At 38.0% G+C, this 21,086-nt stretch overlaps 1 protein-coding gene across 2 annotated transcripts in view; it reads left to right on the top strand.

The window, feature by feature from the left end:
• vav3a (vav guanine nucleotide exchange factor 3a) overlaps positions 1–11,610 on the top strand; it is a 101,904-nt gene extending 90,294 nt beyond the window's left edge. Inside the window, exons 24-28 of one of the 2 annotated variants that reach the window (XM_086151467.1) lie at positions 78–165; positions 756–885; positions 8,451–8,531; positions 9,364–9,515; positions 11,026–11,608. In XM_086151467.1, coding sequence (XP_086007593.1) covers positions 78–165; positions 756–885; positions 8,451–8,531; positions 9,364–9,515; positions 11,026–11,070 — 496 coding nt within the window. In that variant the 3' untranslated portion in view covers positions 11,071–11,608. Of the gene's footprint in view, positions 1–77; positions 166–755; positions 886–8,450; positions 8,532–9,363; positions 9,516–11,025 lie in introns of both variants that reach the window. The other variant, XM_086151468.1, reaches the window with a different exon arrangement.
• Positions 11,611–21,086: the final 9,476 nt, after the last annotated feature.

The raw sequence follows: 21,086 nt of genomic DNA on the forward strand, positions 1-21,086 counted from the left end.
GCCTCCGCCAGGGTCTCCGATCGATGACGGTGATCAGAGAGGGAAATAACGCTCATAACTTATTCAATGGCCCACAGGTACAACAACGACGTGAAGCACATAAAGATCCTGACCAAAGAGGGCTGCTTCCACATCGCAGAGAACAAGAAGTTCAGGAGCATATTTGTGAGTCTTTCACAGCAGCTGTTTTTTTTTCTTTCTTTTTTTTTTTTTTTTAATTCCACCACTGCAATTCATGAATAAATCATCACGTTCGCTTAATGAAGTGTCAAAACCTGAATTTTATTTTAGCAGTGTGCACAAAAATAACTTAGATTAGAGACGTGTTTATACTGGCCTGAGGGCTTCAGCATTATAGATAAGTCCAGCACATATTGGAAGGGTTCACCAGTTATATTTATGCCAGGACTGTATTTGCTGTTGCTTGGATTTTTGAGTGTAATACTGTGTGTCTGAGCGCAAAGGAAGAGAGAGAGAGAGAGAGCATTATTTTCACAACATTTAATTTCAAACTCGCTTATAGAAAGTTTTGTCTGCCAAGGTGATAAAATCATTTTCTCAAGGATCAACAACTTAATTTTTTTCCACCATAAACACAATATGATGTGCTTTTTAAATCAGTCTGTGTGGTTAGACAGATGTGCAAATATAATGCATGTTGCTGCATCTGCATGAAAAAAAAATCAGACACTACAGTTGAAATATTATATGTCTATTCAAACTTTGCTTCTTTGTTGGTGTTTTTGTGAATTCAGGAGCTGATTGAATACTACAAGCATCACTCACTAAGGGAAGGTTTTAGGAGTCTGGACACGACACTGCAGTTTCCTTACCGGGAAGCGGAGAATGCTGCTATGCATCGCTTTAACCGGTCAGGCGGCAACAGTAAGTATCACACCCACGAGATAGTAAACCATTGGTTCATCATAACCAATCTTTTTTTTTTTTTACACCACTTGCTACCATAGCTACCAAACAAATATGACCAAAACGAAACAGTGTAGAATCAGCCCACTGTAATTAGATCTGAACTTTTATTCAAAGTTAATTTTGAGTTTATTATGCATGTTGAAAATGTTTGCAACCTCTTAGATGAAAGCAAATTACATCTATTGTTCGTATAACAACGCGCATTCAGAAAATGTAGGGAGGAAATTCATCACACATGGCGGTTCATGAAATACTGTGGTGATTGTGTACTCAGTACGTGCAGCATCAGGGGGGAATAATGAATTCTTATGTACATTCTGCTGGGCCTTCTTGACCTTGAATTGACAGCCAGATGGGAGCAACACAAACTCTGAGTGCAGCAGGTTATTGACTTTTGACGGTTGTCCGCACAACTGCTCGAAATATTCCCCTTCATAGCCACACTTGTTTTGCTTCTACCTCTTGCATCGTACAACTTGCAAGTCGATTTGATTTGTAGAGATAATGATTAATTAATTCTCATTCATTGACTCCCTACACCGCCTATCTTGTACTCAGAGCTGGAGCCTACGCCACCTGTTATTGGGCAAGAGGCAGGGCTCACCCTGGACTGGTGGCCAGTCAATCACAGAGCCACATATCGGGGCATAGGACACACACACTCTCACACACACGCCTCGGAGGTTTAGAGTCTCTGATGACCCTAGTGCGTGTTTTTTTCTGTGAGCGAATGTTCAAAATCCAAACAGAAAAGCTTCCTTTGGGAATTGAACCATGGACTGTTTTGCTGTGAGGTGGAACAACTAAACACCATAATAATAATAATAATGATAATAATAATAATAATAATAATAATAATAATAATAATTCTTCTTATTATTATTATTATTCATAATAATATTATTTCAGAGAGAAGAGTGGAAAACCTACTTTATTGCATGTTGCAATGTGTACCATATAGGCATTCTTAGCTCCTTCTTACCGTTGGTTGATGGGGGTGGTGAATATTTCGAAGGGACAGAGTTCTTATAAATTTAATATTGAGAATTCCCAGTGCAGTAATTTGTTTAGACTTGGAGTCATTCAGGATACCTTGCATGTGTTTGTATTAGTAATTTTAACATAAATGCTCTGATGCACATTCCTGTCACAGCAGCAAACACATGCTTTAAGAGCAAGGTGACAGATTGACGCGTGTCTGTGGATGTTTGTCCCACAAAACTGTGAGCTTATTAGCATCAGTGGAACATGAACAATCTTCTTTATAGTTTTTTTATAGTTTAACACCAGCAAAATGCTACAGATTTTCCTTCCCACTACTCCAGCCACCCGCTGTGTTTTCTTATCTGCTATCCCTTCCAACCTCGAACATGCTGCTTTTATTCACTTGGGAGCGTCTTAACAGCCTTAAAGGAGCAGCGCAGCTTTTTGTTGTTAAAAACCTCTTCTGTCACCTCTGATGTTTATTGTTTTTGACTGAACAGTCAAACAATGGTTTAAGGATCCTCTGAGTGTGTTATTAGATTTGATAAGATCAGATTATTGCAGTCTTTAAGGAAAAGAATTGATAGCCACTTGGCTGCCGATAAAGTGACTTCTTGGCATTTTCTCCCAGGAGGAGTTCACAAAAAAAAAAGCCAAAATGTTTAATAACCAAAATGGTTCGCAGTTATCTGGTCAATATGTACAAATTCTCTTTATTCTCCTTTCCATAAAACAACTTTTAATTTGTAATTTATTTTTCTCTTTCTCTAAATTCTAGCTCATTCGTGCATAACGTGATGTTTTTTTCTGCAACTCAGAGTTTGAGCACATAATGTCACAATAAAATAATTGAAGATTGCCACCTGAACATCCATGTGTCGATGTACGTAGTGGTATAATGCTATGAAGGTCACATGGCAGTTAAACATTTATATATAAATACAATATAATAAATAATATAATATCAGTAATAATATAAACATAAAATAGTAAATAATCCAATATTATTGACATAGCATCAATATTACAAAGCTTTTTATTGCACAGTTGGTAATCCTTTTTAAAAATTGTGTTTTTACATCGATTTTTACATCATTATGAGTCTTGAGAATGTTAAAAAAAAAAGAAGACACATTTTTAAATTTTCCTCATACACTATATTTTTTCCCCTCTGCGATTCAACAGTCAGACTTGATGATAGTTTCATCAAGATCAGACTATATTCAGCGATACTACTACATGGATATCCATCCATATTATTCACATATTTTTCTTTGTTGTTAGTTATTGTATGTTCTCTCTCATTATTATTTTTTGATCTTTAGAATGTCACACAGGTTTATAATGTCTATTTCCAATAATTTTATAATTTCCACATTGTTATCAACTTTTATTATGCTTTAAAAATAAATGCACATCAGAAAATAAATACATGTTCGGATTTTAAAATATTGGATATTAAGTTTAAATAGGTGTAAGATCCCAATAAAGTCATAGGTTATTGAGTGACACTCAATGGGCTATTGTTAAAAAAGGCTTATATCATAAGGGGTGTTATCTATGATTCTGATAATGTGTGCGGTTTACATAGTTAGTTGGATATTATTTTGGTGACTGATTTCTGATGTATCTTTTAATTATCTACTGTAACACTTAAAAAGTTAATTGCATACACACATTCACAAAAAAGCACAAACACACAGACACACACTTCCATAGAATATGTAGATCAACACATTTACATAAATGGTAATCTTCTGTGCGTCTGTAATTTTGCAAATTATAACGTCACAAAACCACAATATATTGTAATACAGTACAAAATCGTGTAATAATATCATATTATTCAGGGTGTGTCATCGTGAAGAGACCTGTTAAGACTGCAGTGTTATTAAATAAAAACAACTTGCTTGCAGATTCCCTCTCCATGAGCCTAGAATTATTGTCATTATCATTTTAAACAGCTTAATTTTAAGCAATCCAGTTTGCAAATATGGGAACTCCTCACCAAGGCAGATGTTGTCTCCCATGTCACACTGTCTGTAAGCTGCATTGTATAGAAATGACAACAATAATGAGTGTTTGGAAACGCAGCAGCTGTTCCTTCTTAACCGAGAGGCTTTGCCAGCCATTACTTGAACAAACTTGATTCCTTTCAGTATTCAGGATTGTCATAGGGGCTGAACGAAGCCCTAACACACAATCCACCAAGATGTGCTGCATTTCTGACTCACAGCACAACAGGTGTCGTGTGTAACTTTTGTATTGAGATTTTAATGAGATGTTTTTGTGAGTTTAAAAGGGAAGCAATAGATAAAAAACAGGAAGCTCTGTCAAGCTGCCAATTCCGGAGCGAATCCTGACATATCTGTGTGGGAAAAAAAAAGTTATTTACATCAGTTCTGCAGTGCATTTTAAAAGCGGAGTCTTTAATTGGGGTTAAAAGCACAAAAGCAATTATTTATTTTGGGAACGAGACAGACAATGGATACTCAGACATTCAACATGAAGTCATTTTTTTGTGTATTGCAATGAGAGGTTTCACTTATATTGTCTGCATCTCGCCGCGTATGTTGTTTCCACGCAGAATTGTTAAACCCGGTGTGACAGCTCGGCCGAGTCTCAGTACCCTCCATTGGTTAATGGAAAGATGGAAAGTGTGATGCATCATAAGCGGCGGTAGAATTTGGTTTAATTCAACCAGTCGTGCCTCTACATGCAGGAATGGTATTCCCATGTTGAGGCCAGAGAATTGAGAAAGGACTGCAAAGCCAGTCAGCTTGTGGCTCAAACTCCCAATTCCAAACACAAGCATAAACAACCCAGGTCCATATTATAATTATTATTATTGTTATTATCATTATTATTATAGCCTATTGCCTATTGCCGATTGCCTACTGCCTATTGCCTTACGTCTCAGATTAAGCCTCCACCTCACATGCTCAAGTAACTTGAATCCTTCCTTAACTTTTGAGGGATTCTTATTTTGGCTCCATTTCATTCAAGGCACTGCTGGCAGATTTTAAATTCATACCTCTACTTTCCTTTTTTGTTATTTTTTGGAGAGCTACTCTTATTAGTTAGGAATAACAAGGAATAACTTATCCGTCAAACAGTGTTGTAAATTGCTCTCAAATCTCAAATGACTGAGGAAGAAGATTGAGATCAATTTTCCACTCACTGGAACATTCCTTGTGTAGTCTGCAACAATTTTCAATAAATCCAAAAAAAGAAAACAAATTCACACAAATTAAAATTCTGTAAAGATTCAGAAGGAATGAAATTCCATGCAACTGACAGGTGTAAGGTTCCTTTTGTAATGTAATTATGTGCATCACCACTCATTCCCCTTTTTATAAATTGAATAGATACAACAAAATCAAAAGAGAAGCCTTAAGTAGAAAGAAAAAAGAAAAAAAAAATCATAAGTACATTTATGTACATCATCTTTTTAGGAGAGGTCTCTGCTGTGGCTGCTCCTCCTTTGCTCCTCCCCGTCCACTATAACTCTGTATTTATATGAAAAAAGTTAACCTTATCTCTACATTGGGTAGAGTGACTGATAACCGACTGTATATTTTTCAGGTCAACCATACTTTCAAAATTGAATTATTGATAGCTTTTGATCAATACAATGACCCATGATGGCACTGATGCCCATGTTTGAAGAAAATATCAATCGATGTGTCCAAGGAAGCGTTGCAGCTGACAGATTGTGGGATTTGGAGTTGCTGATTATATTTAAACTCTGATCCTCACTCTTGAGAGGCAATGAACAAGAATATGTGTGTGTGTGTGTGTGTGTGTGTGTGTGTGTGTGTGTATGCCTGTGTGTGTGTTAGTTTATATTCACTATCTCGGTCCCTATTAGTCAATCGGCTCACATTCTGTATTCCAGTGTGGTCCACAAATGATATTCTGCAAAAATGAAGCATGCGGAATGCGGCTGGTATTTTAGGCTCCTGTTTGAAGTGCAGGACGATGATCCCTCTTCATGTTGCTTGCACCTCGATACCATTAGGGTTTGCTGAGCTGTTTTTCGCTGCCCTCATCAGTATTCACTTTTAAAACCTTCCAACCCCACTATATCAATATCACAGGACAGTTAACTGTCTGGCTGTATTGTTAGGAGCGGCTTATTTTTGATGAATTTTAGTCATTTATCTGCTTTTGGAGGATCAGATTCCTCATTCCCTCTAAAGGATACATATATCTGAATGAACACACAGTTCTGGTGAATGCTGAAAAGAAATCTGTGCAGGTAACTGTGGCCATCTAAGCTGAAATCTATGGTTGCTGTTGTTGTTGTCACTGACATGTAAGTCACTTTTTACATCAAATCCACTTCACTGTAGTTAAAATAACAGAGGAAAACGAATAATAACCTTTTATAGTTTTATGTAATCCTCAGGTGGACAAAGCGCAATGTGTGCAAAAATGTTGGAACAGATCCGATAAATGCAAGGGTTATTTTAAACGATAAACAGGAATTCTTACATAATCTAATGTAATTAACATATCTGCCATAAAATAAATGAACAAATAAATAACCCCATGAATAAACAGACACATAAATGACAAATATATAAATAAATAAAAAATCCAAGTCCCATTTCATGAGGAGCAATTTACCATGAGTGTTTATTTAGTATTATTTTGTGTCAGTAAACAAATAATGTAGATAATCAGCTGATCTTCTATGTTCATTCCAAGCCAAACTTTTTGGACTGCAACATTCACTCAGCATCAGCACTTTCTCCAAGCTGTGGTTCCTGAGTTGACTTTACAGGAAAAAAAAAACAAAAAACGGCAGACTCGACTTCATCTGTAGGAACCGAGAAACTCAGGGTTAAAGGTTCGTGAGGGTTAGAAGACCACTAATGCCTCTAAGTATTTCACTGATTCGTGTGTCGAATCAATACCTTTAACTTCTTTAGACACCAGCAGACTGACAGAAATACAAATGTGGCGGGCCTCAAGTGGGTTATTTTCAACCTGTTTCCAAGATAAAGATATATGCAGACTTTTTGAAATAAAAAAATTTGGACCTTGGCCATGTCGAGCAGCAAAATAACACATGCCAAGGCAATAAGGACATAATAAAGAACACAATGATTTGCTAAGTTAAATTTTTGTTAGAAGAACTTTGAATGATAGGAGCTTTACAATGTTATGATTGTATTATAGGTGGATGATATTTGAAGTAGGTTGGTTTACTGAAGATGATGTTTCCCCTCAGTGGTGCAGACATCCATGATGTGTCCCCGCTGTGTTTGCTCCCCCTCCTATCAAGTTGTGAATATTTTCTCAGATAAACTAACTTTGAAAAAGTATCACCTCTCCCCCCACTTGTGAAACATTTTAAGAAAAGCAGCACTTGTGGATTATATTTGTAGACAAAATGCAGCAAAAAGGAGCAATATATTCGTATAAGGTTCAATTTCTAGTCTGTAAAATTTACCTTGCAAGTTTATCAAATGGATGCAATGTGTATGTGAATAACCATGAGTGTATGTGTGTGAGTGTATTTGTGCATTGATGCATGAATATGTGTGTTTTTGCAGACAGTCATTTAGAAACTGTCACCTGCTCAAAAAAGTAATGTATATTTTTCAGCCATATATTGTGCATTGTGAAGGTTTTGGATGCGCGGGGTTCAAGCCAGCACTTACACTTGATACTCAAGCAACAATTCACTTGTAACACAGCGTCAGATAAGTGTCGTGCATTTTATGGATGAGTTAAAATTAAGAAAACTGCACTGTTTTGCGAAATTAGTATAATTTTGTATCCAGACACATAGATCTCAGCATAAAATAAAATATAATTCTTATGCTGCAATGATAGTGGGAAAAAAAATGCCTGTTTTTTTTACTACATTTCAAAGGAAATGTTTTTTTCTTTTTTTTTCTATTTTATTTATCAACTAACCCCTCCCTCGCTGTATGCAATGTATCTGATATCAGCCTATAGACGTCAACTGGGGATAAACAGCAGAACTCAAAACATAAGAAATATCTTGGTTCCGATATGATAGAAGAAAGGTCATTGTGATACACGACTCTGATTAAATTAACTAATAAGAAGATAAATATAAATAAAAAATAAGCAAGTAAAAAGTAAATGATTGATATGATTATGGGTTGGTTATAAAAATGTCAAAGGTCACAACACAGCGATGAATGTATCACAGCCACTTTATATGGTTTTGTTATTTAATTTATCTTGATTTAATTTTTTGAGCACTACGTTCTGGATTGACTCTGAAGAGATTCTTTTCAAAGCCTACTTTCAAACTGAAGAATTCAGTGCCCCTTTTGTACTAATGAGAACCAATATGTGTTCACAGTCCAACATCATACTGCCACAACTGTCACTGTGAATGAAGTGCAACTGGAAATAGGATTTCTTTAAAAACCATGTACTTTTTCTTTGCTTCTCTCTCCTAACAACCCCCACCCTTCCACACCCCCCATTCCTGACCTCCTCCTCTCCTGCATCCCTCCGCTTCCTGCCTGGCCTGTCCCGCCATATAGCCCCATTGCTCTGCGGCCTCTCTTTAGTAACTCCTGCCGGCTACAGCTTTGTACCTCCTTCCTCTGCTCCCTTCTGGTCAGGTACAGGTATCACTTTTCGCTCTCTGTTTCTCTGGCTGTCCATCTCACTTTACTTCCTCTGACTTTCCTTTCATGCATCACCTCAAATGCTGCTTTTACATCTCATTCGTCAGTTTTTGTTGAGCCTCTTATTTTACAGTAACGCATGTGTAATCTGCCTGTTCTTCACATAATGACTCAGCCCACTGGAAAGCGTTGTTTTGTAGCCGACTGCGGTCGGTGCGTGTGTGCGCATCTGTGTGTGTGGGTGTGCAAATAGCATCTCCATACGAGTTATTCTTGTGACGTGCGAAATTCGCAATTTCACCTGTCAGCTATTGCCAGGTCAAACCTCCAGTCAGTCCAAAGGAAAAAGAGAGCTAGCAGTTGGGATGGAGCTGCAGAAACTAACTAACACACTCCACGTCCTACTACTCATCCTATTCTTCTGTGTTCTTGACAGGACATTGGGTCACGTTGCTGTCAAAACACAACGGCTGGACTTTCCAAACTAAAATGAAGAAAGTTGTGCAGCAGAGTTGCTATTAGATGGGTGGTGTCATAAAAAATGACAGATTGGCAGGTTTATCCCTTCATGCACACAGTTACTTGCGTTTCAGTGAGCCTGTCTTCCCTCAGCCTACATTTCAGATCTACATCAGTATGCCCTCCATAATTGATCAAAAATATAAAAAAATAGCTTTTGTCTTACCAGCATGTCAGTTCGTGTGTGTGTGTGTGTGTGTGTGTGTGTGTGTGCGTTTATATTTGTACCCTTATCCATTTAGAAAGCTGGATGAATTATGGAGTCGCAGTTGTATTGTCTCACTCGCTATCTTTTTTCTCCCCGCAGTGTTTACTCCCAAAGTGATCGGCGTTGCGATCGCAAGGTACGACTTCAGCTCACGTGACACACGTGAGCTCTCGTTGCAGGAGGGTGACGTGGTGAAGATCTACACCAAGTCAGGGGCCAACGGGTGGTGGAGAGGCGAGGTCAATGGCAGGGTAAGAAACTCCTCATTTCACAGCTGTGATTTAGTGAATAAAATGAAATAAACCTGGGTTTTTTAGAGTGCAGGTATTGACTTCTGTTTGAAAAAAAAAAAGTCAATGTGGTGGGTGATTTTTTTTTTATTTTTTTTATTTGGTTTCTCTGAATGCATAAATGAAACAGGGCTGGAATTATACTCATTTTAGATTAATGTACATTTTTCACAGTGAAAAGGATTTAGAACCCATTAGCTGCTTTCAATTTCTCTATTTAACCAAGATGCTCGTATGTACTTCTTGGAAGCCAATAAACCACTGTTTGTGTGTGCGTGTGTGTGTGTGTGTGTGTGTGTGTGTGTGTGTGTGTGTGTGTGTATGTGAAAAGGAAAAGATCCATAAAAGTTCAAGCTTATTTCCTTAATTCCTATGAAGATTGTGAATGTTGGAACTATTGTGACAATAAATCTGTCGGATTGCGAGTGTAAATCATTCAGGTTTTGATCTTTTGTTTAGACTGTAATCAACATTAATGATTTTGACTGAACATCTATTATATGGCTGGTAATCATCCAGTTTGCAGATTTCAAGTTGCAAGGAAATAAACATATCAGCTCCACTTTTGTTTTTTATCTAAATAGAGTCTAACATTCCCCCTGTGTGTGTGTATGTGTGTGTGTATGCATGTTTTAATTATCAAAACTATTCAAAAAAATGAAATATATAAATGAGCTCAGTGAAGGGAAATCAGAAATTGAAAAATAAAGATGGGTTTATTTAAATAATCTATTCACGTATTTACAGTCGTTATTGCTCTTACAAACACTCTTTATCCTTCTGACAATTACACCATAATTTTTCATTCTGAACAGTTTATTTACAAAAAAATGCAATGACTTGTTCTGATCTTTGTTCCTTGATGTATTTGTTTTATTATTCTTTTTTAATTAGGTTGCTGGCTATTTGAAAAACAGAATGTTTAGAAAATTCCTGTGCTTGAAAAAAATTAAAAAACAGCGTAAATAACTGCCAGCATCTAAGTCATAATTTTAAACCCCTTTAAACCCATTCTTTCATGAACGATTTGCGTAATTAATTACAATACATTGTCAGTGTTAATCTGTCTCATCAAATGGTTTTGGCAGTCATAGACCGGCTTTTTCGGCTTTTTTCATTTTTCAGTGAAGATGCCATATGTGACAGATGCATATAATTAAGCATCTGCTACAAAAGAAACAAATTAATTTTTGTTTTAAGAGGTTTCTACTGATGATTGCATTTTAATAAGACGACGATCAAGGTGTTCATTAATAATTATCACTATTATTATGGGTTAAAGTAAACTAAGAGGGGGATGCAAGAAGCTCCCTAATGTAGTTGTTTTTTTTTTTACATTTTATTTAGTTTTGTTTCATTTCATTTTATCTGTAATAGGGCATAGGGCACTGAAACACCCGAAAGACCTTAACCGCCCCCCTTGCCTTGTTAACATGTATTTAAAAACAAATTCTTCTCATCCTTCCCTCAGATCGGCTGGTTCCCGTCCACGTACGTCGAGGAAGGCGAGGAGTGAGTTGAACAGTGGAGATTAATAACGATAAGATAGTATGAAATAAGATAAAGGAAGGACCGGCAGCAGCAGGATGTCCAGACACGGCGTGTGAAAGCTAAAGACCAGTCAAAGCCGAGACCCGCTTTCGTCTCCGGCCTCAAAGCCTCGACGCTCTGGAGAGAAAGAGCTACATAATGTCGCAGAGACATATCTGGTCTGTGGATGAGGGACTTCACCATCTAGCAGCTTGCCTGTCAGCGGGGGCATGAGCTCTGGCCAGACACAGTTGTCGTCCCCCCCCCCCCCCCCCCCCCCCCCCCCGCGCTCCTCTTCCTGACTCCATCATCGATCCATAATTCACCCTCTCCTCCTTTCCCTCCCCCCTCCTGGGCCAGACGCAGCCCCCAGCTCCCACCTGTTTCTGCTCGCCAAGTTGGCCATCGCCGGTCTGTCAAAAGCGGGAACGGTAACGCCACTTCTCTACTCATGACCCCTCCAACCCTCCATCCATCCATCCAGCCTCCCATCCATCCAGCATGTAGGATGAAAAAAAAAAAAACACGCTGTAAAAAGCTTTTCCTTCCTTTTCATCATCTCCTCACTCTGAAAGGATTTCAGTGTGTTATGACCTTGTCTGTGTGTTTGTTCCACCATTGCCGCTGGTTATTGATGACTTGATGACCCAGATTCACACACCAGCCATCTCTTTGGCCCTTGAGATTTTCATCACCGAGCTTGCACGCAAACACACACGTGTGTGCGCACGCATACACACACACACACACAAACGCACACAGGCACACACACACACACACACGCGCGCGCACACACACACACAAACACACACAAACTCAGTCAGGAGACATTACATAGAGATAGCATCGGATAACGTTGCAGCGCAGCGCCAGCAATTGATCGCCATTGTTCCTATTTTCTTTCCACCTCCTACATTCTTTATCTCCTTCCCAGACACTTATGTTTTACTTGTCATGGCCGTTAGTGATCCTCCCGCTCTTATCTATGGCAGCCCTGTCGAAAGGAGCCGAGTTTATCTTATTTTAGGTGTTACCGGCTCACTTGGAGAACAAGCCACACAACCTGGAACCCCCTGCGCCGTTTAAATGAAAGTAAGAAAAGCGATGAAAAGAGAAGGCAGTCCAACTTTATTTCCTTTCATCAATCTCAGTCTTCTCTCCCTCCACATTTTTATGTATTTGGCAGAGCGTCCTTAAATTTTGAAATTCAAAAAATGTCATAAACGGTAGATGTTGTTTTTCTAGACTTTACACACAATTTAAATCTGGCATAGGGGCTAAGACTGAGCATCCCACACTTGGATTTGCATTGTTGCCATTTCAGAGGTTTTTGTTTGGCATGAAAGAGATGGAATTAAAAAAAAAATATATATATTTATTATTAGCTGAAAGTCGCAACATCCAATCCAGAGGAAAATCAGCATTAAGAAACCCTTTTCCCTGCTTCACTGCTCCCTAACCGTTCCCCCTCTCGCCCCCTCTTCTTTTCTTCGTCCCACCATCACCGCCTATAAACATTATGAGCAGTGTCTCCGTTATCCGCAGTAAAAGAGGATTTTCCCACATTTGTCAGAATGAATACCTCTACAAGAAAACCATGTGCAAAACATAACCATTAATGCATTCCAGAAGATCAAGCCACAGACAGAATAAGGCAGAGAGATGCAAAAAGATCAGCAACTTTGCAGGGAGACATTCTGATCACAGCAAACTCGGTTCAAACTTTGCACGGATTTAAATGTGTTCTGATTTACAACCTTGGATTTGTCGATTTAGCTTCTCTAATTTGGGATGGTTTACATCCCTTATATACAGACTCAACAATTATTTTGCTTTTTTAATGTGGAAGGAAAATGCATAAAATGTACATAAAACACAACGGTATTGGACTAAAACACATTTTAAGGGAGAATATTTTTATCGTATGTATTTTTTTTATATGAAACACTACTCCGTTCCATGGAAGCTCACGGATTTCAAACACAGTATTCAGCTACCATTCTCTCTTGTCACATGTTTATTGTGAAAAATATTTTGCCAAAGGTAAAATAATGTACAGACCTAAGTAGTATTTAGAAGCCATTACATTTTATACATTTTTGCTGATTTTTGTCAAAATAATTGAGTGACTATTCAAGAAATGCGTCATGATAGATTTCGTCGAAACCTTTTAAACATTTGAATATTTTCTCGTCGTTTCAAGTTTCACCAATATCTTTGGGTGACCACTAGATGGAAGCATCCAAAACACTGTATTCCTGAGCGGTCACCTTCAGCTGGTGGAAGTTTGGAGGATAACGTCAACTAATTGGCCATTTTTAAAGCATTTTAGACAACTTTAAAACCTGTTGCTTTCAGATCGACCAAAGTATCCACTCGTTTTCTAACAAGTAGCCATTAGTTTCCTACAGCAAAACAGGCATTCATAAGAAAGTATTTGCTCAACTGTCTTCAACTCAGAACTTTTCATGTTACATTTCCCGAGTTGAGTTAGGTGGAGAGGACGACATTCCTCTTCTCCTCTTGTCTCCCACAGTGTCCGCAGGCTCCAAACAGTCAAACACAATCCTTAATATTTTCTGTAAACCTACGTTTGCTATCCGGCACAAACATCCCCTCCCTTTTTGGGAGAACTAGAGAGGCTGCGTCGGGGTTCTCTAGTAATCCACTCCCTCTCCGCTGAAATGAACTCTGACAGCGTGGCCATTTACAACTGCAGGCATTCTTCCCTCTGACTGCACTTCCAGATTTTTTTTTTTTTTGTGCGGGAGTGATGGGAGGAAAGCTCAAGGGTATCTGTGATCTAATCATTACACCATCTCCTCACCTCAGCGACCCCACTGCATCCATCTCCTCTCTGACTGTGTCACGTCCCCTCTCTCTCCCACACTCTTTCCCCATCTATCTTTCATCCAATCTCTGTCCTCTTGGATTCTCTCTGTATTCTGTTCCTCACCCCAACACTCTATACGCTGCAACCGCCGCTGCACGAGGAGGGAAGAAATGTGGCGATACCGGACAAACAAACAGAGCTTTTTATCATCCAATCTGGGAAGTTTCTCTCACCACATATTCCGCATGTGCAAAGATTGGGTTTACAGGTGTATATGCATGAAATAAAAACATCCTGGCTGGGTTTGAGAGTGCAATCCTAATGAGCTAAATACCAGGAAATGAAATATAATAGTCATCACATGTACTCACAAAAAGAAATCCACCATCCAGATACATGTTTATTACGCCACTGTCAGCGTGCCCATGTTCTCTTTGCGAAGCCAAAGATGTACTCATGATCGCTATTGTTACGTTATTTTTCAATCCTTTTTTTTTTTTTTTTTTCATACCACGGTACCGCTGTGGCCTAACTCTAAAACCGTGCAATCCAGACTGTGTAGCATTACCCTGTATTTTTTCTGTATCATACTGTAAAATATGTACAGTGCACATAATAAAATTTTACGTTGCTTCTTATAAGAGTGTTGTCAGGTCATTAAAGCATACTATGCTTTTGCAGTAAATGTGTGTTACTTTGAGTAAACAATCAAAACAGACTTTCGAATAAATTAAATTTTATTTGGTGTCTGGTGTGACAGCATTGCCTACGCTGTCGGCTCAACGAACATATATAATTCTTAGTTTTGTTTTGGTTTTTTTTCAATTAAAACCATCTATGTAAATACTACGTTTACAGTGAAAACATAATCAGATCATACAATTAGATGCTGAATTGAATTATTATTACACTAAATTAAATTATCCTGTTTAAGGATAGGTGGTTATTTTCCAGTATGTCGTACTGTCAAGGTGAGAGGAGGCAGACGGCACTGAACACAGAAATCACCCGAGACAAAATCTACGGCTTTCTCTTTTCAAAAACGAGGACTCGGAGGGCCAGAGCGGCAACAAATTGGGCTGAAGAGAGCAAATGAACAGACCAGGGAGCAGACACAGGATCTGACAGAGAAAAAAAGAGGAATACAAACAAAACAGGATACGTGAGGACAGGAAAGCAAGATGATCGGTCATAAAGCTGCCAGTCAGACAAACTCACTCGTAAGATCCTTAACTAATTTATGGTAAATTGTCTCTATTTATTTGATGCTTCAACACCTTTTGGTTTCTAGTTGTCCGCCCTCTACGACTGCAGGAATCACTGAGACAGAACAACAGTACAACGGGGTCAACACTTTAACGTTGCCTTAAATCTTCCAAAAATAAAAAGAAATGTTTATTGTTACTTTCACAACCTTTTATTTCAGGGACAGTCATCTTGCAACCCTGTGGGAAAAGTGAGACTTCATTATGATCTTGGGTCAGATGATTTCACCAAATCTGTTTTTATGCATGTAAATGACAGTTCACATTCTCTTCATTTTATCATTATTACAGGTAACAATGGGCCAAAAACATAAATTTAACAGACTAAATAAATACACATGTGGAGATAGGAGAACAAGAGTAGATTTAACATTATTTAACTGAAAATGTAAAATCACATAGATATACCATTGTTCTGCAAAATAGTATTTTTCTTGAGTGGGACTTATTGTTAGGTATGATTCTTTGGTAAATTCTGAAACATAATTAGAAAAAAAAAAAAAAAAATATATATATATATATATATATATATATATATATATATATATATTAGAATTTATAAAAATTACACATGAATACCTATATAAATTGCTTTTCAATCCTGGTATGATTTAAGGTATGCATAATCCAACTGAAAAGCCGCACCATGAACTTCAAAAAACCCAACTGCAAACACAAAAAATAAGATTCTGTTCCTTTTTAAACGCAGAAAACTAACCTTGAGTAAAAAACACTGGTTTTCACCCTTTACGCATTACACTTTACTCCTCATTACTGTCCTAGTCATCCTAGCCAGGCTCCAAGTGACTTTAGTGCTAACATTAGTATCTCAACATATAGCGGCGCTTATTAAAAGGCTGTCATGGAGTTCAAGCGCTGTTTCGCCACCCCGGGAGTTCTAGAAACCTGAAACCAGCAGGGCGCTGCTTCTCGCTGGATCATTGGCTAATTGGTGTGAATGAATGTTTGGCGAACCAGTGGTTCTCTGTGTTATCGCGCTGGCAATAAGAGAATAAATCAACTTTTCCCGAATTCCTAATAGAGACAATAAGACTAAAAACAAAAAGGTGACTGCTACGACTGTGCGATAACATGCAGGGAATCATTGTGAAAGCGCGTCGGATGTTTTTATACTCGGTGCATCGTGTACGTGTGTCCATGTGTGTGGGTGGTGGTTTCTTTGACCATCTGGCACCCGTTTACCTGCTGAAGTTAAGGGAGGCATCAAAACAATCGGCGGCACAACACTGTTGCAGCCAGTTGCTGTCGGCACCGCAGGGGTGGAGAGAGACCCCGAGCTAAAAGCCCACCAGGACGGCTTTGAGCTGACCGGGCCAGATTGGATCACACAGGTCTGTTTCCAGCTGAGGCCGGACCGCCAAAGTGACAGATGGCTCGCAAGAAAGTGACATCAGCTTTCTCTCTCACAGTTAAAGGATTGCGGAGCCAAACTCTCTGGACACGGCAGTCCTCTGACAGGGAAAGGGGTTGAACACAAGAGAAGCCTTTCATTGTGCTTGACTGGGTTTCTTGTACTTCTTAAGCTTTTAGCATCAAGTGGCGCTTTCTGGGACATCGTAAACCAAAAGATGACTAAATTACCCAAACAAGAATACAGTATTGCATATAGTTTACAGCGGGGGCCAATCGATCTGAAATAAGAATATTATTGATTGGCTTTGGCTGTTATTAACCGAGATATTCTTCTCCAAATCAATTTTCCGCTCACGGTTCAATTTTCAGTCTTCATTGTGAACGTAATCATCAAAGTTACCTCTATTATTTTATTGCTGCTATATTTCGGTCGTAATTGATCGCGGGTGGATAAGGTTCTGCCACCACAAGCGGTGTGCCTCACATAATATATTTTGTTCAAATATTTTTCAATAAATCTATAAATATTGAAGGGATAGGAGGGATGAAAGTCTCAATCCATTTTCAACCATGTTATGATAGTATTTTTATTTATTTATTTTGTTTTTTAAATTCCATGTCAGTACTTATCATAAAATCATACATTTTAAAAGAAACCAAATAAAATATGTGCTTTTTGAGATATTTCACTGAATACCAAAGGGACCTTGAGAACCACCAGCGATATTGTTAATATTAAGTGACATATCATTTTATTTATAATAACAACAACAACAATGAGATGAGATGAGAACAACTTTATTAATCCCGAAGGAAATTGTTGTGCCAGAGTTTCAAGTAAAAAAAAAACAAAAACCATAACAGTAATAGATAATAGTAGAAAGGAGGAAGAATAAGAAATATAATGAAACATGAATTGACTTAACTGTTAGCAGTTAACAATAACAATTATACTGCCAGTACTACTTATAATAATATCAATAGGACATTCCCATCAACAGCTGATATAACTTATCACATCTCTGAATTTTGGTGAATTATAATATTATAATCAGTAAGTGATGGAATGCGGGAACAAACGACCTAAAAGATCTATGGATTGTATGATAACATGCTAAGATTGGAAAATGTAACGGTCAACCATGTTTACAAAAACAAATGAAGTTCTAATATTCCCAAATGGCTTGGAGAATTTAAAAATATATTGCAAATTAAATCCCAGTTCTAAGGAGGCTACCGCTAACATCTTTCCTTTATTCATTCCATTTCAGTGGCAGCAATTTCACATTTTCAAAAATGGCTTAACAGTGCCAGGTATTTCTGTTCTTCAGTCCCCACTGGCTGCTCCTCATATTCACGCCTCAGCCTTCCCCCCTCCTCAGCTGCTGGATTACTCTTGGGCTACATCACCCGCACACATACAGGCATCCTTGCATCACTGTAAGCAGCTCCCTGCCAGGTTGTCTTTTAATAAAAGTAGAGATGATGTTTGATCACAGATACCACAGCTTTTCCTGGAAAGACCACTGATGTACAATTATTGGACAGGAATTCATCCTCGTGCAATCAACATTGTGGAAAAAAAAAACAAAAAAAAACACATTTTAATCAAAATCATGCCGGAGTCTTTGTTCACAGAGTCCAACCAATCATTTACGTGAAATTAATTTAACCAGCAGTAAACTGGAAATAAATGTAATAAAGAAAATAACTCAAGAATCAAACCAACCTCCTTGTTTTATAACTGAAGGCCAGCTTTCCAAACGCAGGTCAGAACGGCAGTTGGATCAATAATAACACGGAGATGAGCAGGTAAGTCCAGTTTATTTCTGGAGCACATTTGAACCGCAGCTTGAAGTAAACAAAGAGCTACGTGAAGAATATCAAAACTGGATGTTTGAGACAAGAAGAAACACAATGTTGACCATCATTGTTGAGGAGAGTCTTTGGAGCTGCATTCAATTATATGATTAGGAAATTATCACTTACATGCTCCTCTTGATGCTAAGGAATAATCTGATGGCTCTGCCAAAATGACAGAAACACACTCCGATGTAGAGATGTTTTTTTTTTTTTTTCTGTCATCCAGGTTTCTCATTGTCAAATCATGTTTTGATTTCCTTGGTGCTGTTATTCTTTTAAGACGTTTCATCCGTCATCTGAGGCGCTTCTTAAGTTCTGACAGACTGTATACAAGTGCCAAGGGTGGGTGTTGGTGCCAATATAAGTTGAACGGGTTGTGTTACGCTAATGTGTTGGTCATTGGGAAAAAAAAAAGAATTATTCAAGTGGCTCACCTGAGTTGGCATTTAAAGAAGATTGAAAAAAAAAATCCTTTATTTTCCTATCGTTTGTTTATGGAGAGGTTTATCCTCTGCATTTTATCCATCATGGATGAACCATGAGCAGCGGGCAGTTACACGTGGATTGCCTTGTCAAAACACACCGATAGGCCGTAAAGGACCCAGGAATTGAACGAGGAACTTTCCAGCTCAAGTACGACCGCTATGAGACCCGAGCCCTCGAGTGAAAACACACGATTGTATTACTACATCCCAATATTCAGTTCCAAGTGTTTCCTTCCCGCAAATATTTTTATTGACTTTATTTGTTACATGTGGTTCCCAAAACAAACGTGACCTATTTGTTTAGGTTACTGGTTAAATATGTTTTTGTAATAGTCATTTTGAATCCAACACGTACTAGCTGCCATCCAAGTTATCCAAAATTTTACCCAAAGTAAAGCTTTTCTTGTTTCAAATTATGACAAAATTAAAAAAAGGTCAAAACAAGTATATGGATGAAAACAAATATTTAAAAAATGGTAAATTGAAACAATAAATTAATAAATACATACATACTGGTGAAATGTTAACATCCTTTTCTTTTGTCATTCTTTATTGTGTGGCATGTAATTTGAGACACTCTGATATGCAAACTTGTGATTTATAATGAATATAATTTCAATGACATCATACACCTCCAATTTCATAGCTCCAGAAGCAAGGAAACAAATTGGATTGTGCTTAGTCGACTGAACCTGTCCGGTTTCAGTTCACTGCAACAGTCATTTGATCTCACCCATTTCTCTTAGTATTTCATGTTATGAGTTCTTCAACACCTTTCCCAGTATATTTCTGACTTTGTTTCTCATGCTTCCTCTAGGTTTATTGCTGCCTTTTGAGGCCAGGAGGGAGTCATCATCACAGCCAGACGGTGCGACTGCTGTGTGCAAATATCAAGCAGCACACTTTCCCTCTGTTTTCCTGGAGATTATCAGCACTGCATAAACATAGAGGTGCTGTCTAAGGAACGCACTTAGACAGCTCATCACCATAAAACACACACATAAACATTTACACATGCATGCACAAACTCTTTAATCATAGGCTCAATCTTCTTCTTCAAAACTCATTATTATTACTGGAGTACAGGAAAAATATCTTGTAATTGGTCTTACCATTGAACAAACTGTGTAATAAATATATTGGATATTTTTCATCTTAAATAGAATGGAATAAATACGGGGGTCTTTACATCAGTTTAAACATTAATAGCTGTATATTTAAGTAAACAATTTATTTGTTATACCAGTGCAAAAAAGGGTAATAAATCACAAAAAATGAATTACTGTATAGACACGCACAAATACATCCACACACACACACAAACACACACACACACACACACACACACAGTCTCTCTGGATTACAGCGCTGGCAGTAATGCAGGAGAAGATGCAGGAGAGTGTATGTTCTCTTCGTGTCTTTGTGCCTTTTGAAATACCTCAGCATTGTAGAGGAGGTGTGTGTAAGGTGACTGCATTTATCCCAGATGGCCCTTGCATGAAATGAAATGAAGTCGTACTCTCATGTGTAGTGATCTGCAGGTCTGCCAGGGGCTCCTTTATTCACACAAACACAACCATATATGCATGAACACAATGACACCAGATGGTGGCATAAACCTTGCCTTCAATCCTCATTTGCATGATAAAAACAGTGAAAATAATACACGTTAAATTCGCTGAAGGTCTGACTCTGACGCTCCAGTTTTTCTTCAGGCCGTACAAAACTAGCATAGATTCAATCTAAGCAGGACTGTCTGTCCTAAATGCATTAGGAATGCATTAAGGTTTTTCCAGATGTGGTAGTTAAATTCTGGTTTAAATGGCTTTAAATGACTGGGAAACATGCCTGGCTGCTGAAAATCAGTAATACTGTAGCGGGCCATCACCTGTGTTACAACAGATGTATTTCTTTCTATAGTTACAAGAACACAAACACAACACCTCTGGAAAGAAATGAACAAAAATGATCAGGAATCAAATTCTACCACTATCACTATAGAAGTCTCAATATCGTGGTACATGTACTTAATATTTGTCAGGTTTTTTTTTTGTAATTCCACAGAAGTAGCAAGTTAACTGATTCACAATAGCGATTTAGATTCTATGGCGTGCTTATTTTATCATTATTAATAGCATCAAATTCATAGTTGATTTATTGTGAATTTCATCTCATTCATTTG

This window comes from Fistularia commersonii, chromosome 8, assembly GCF_037954325.1.
Source record: "Fistularia commersonii isolate RoL2024-O1a breed Wild chromosome 8, RoL_Fcom_v1.0, whole genome shotgun sequence".
NCBI lineage: Eukaryota > Metazoa > Chordata > Actinopteri > Syngnathiformes > Fistulariidae > Fistularia > Fistularia commersonii.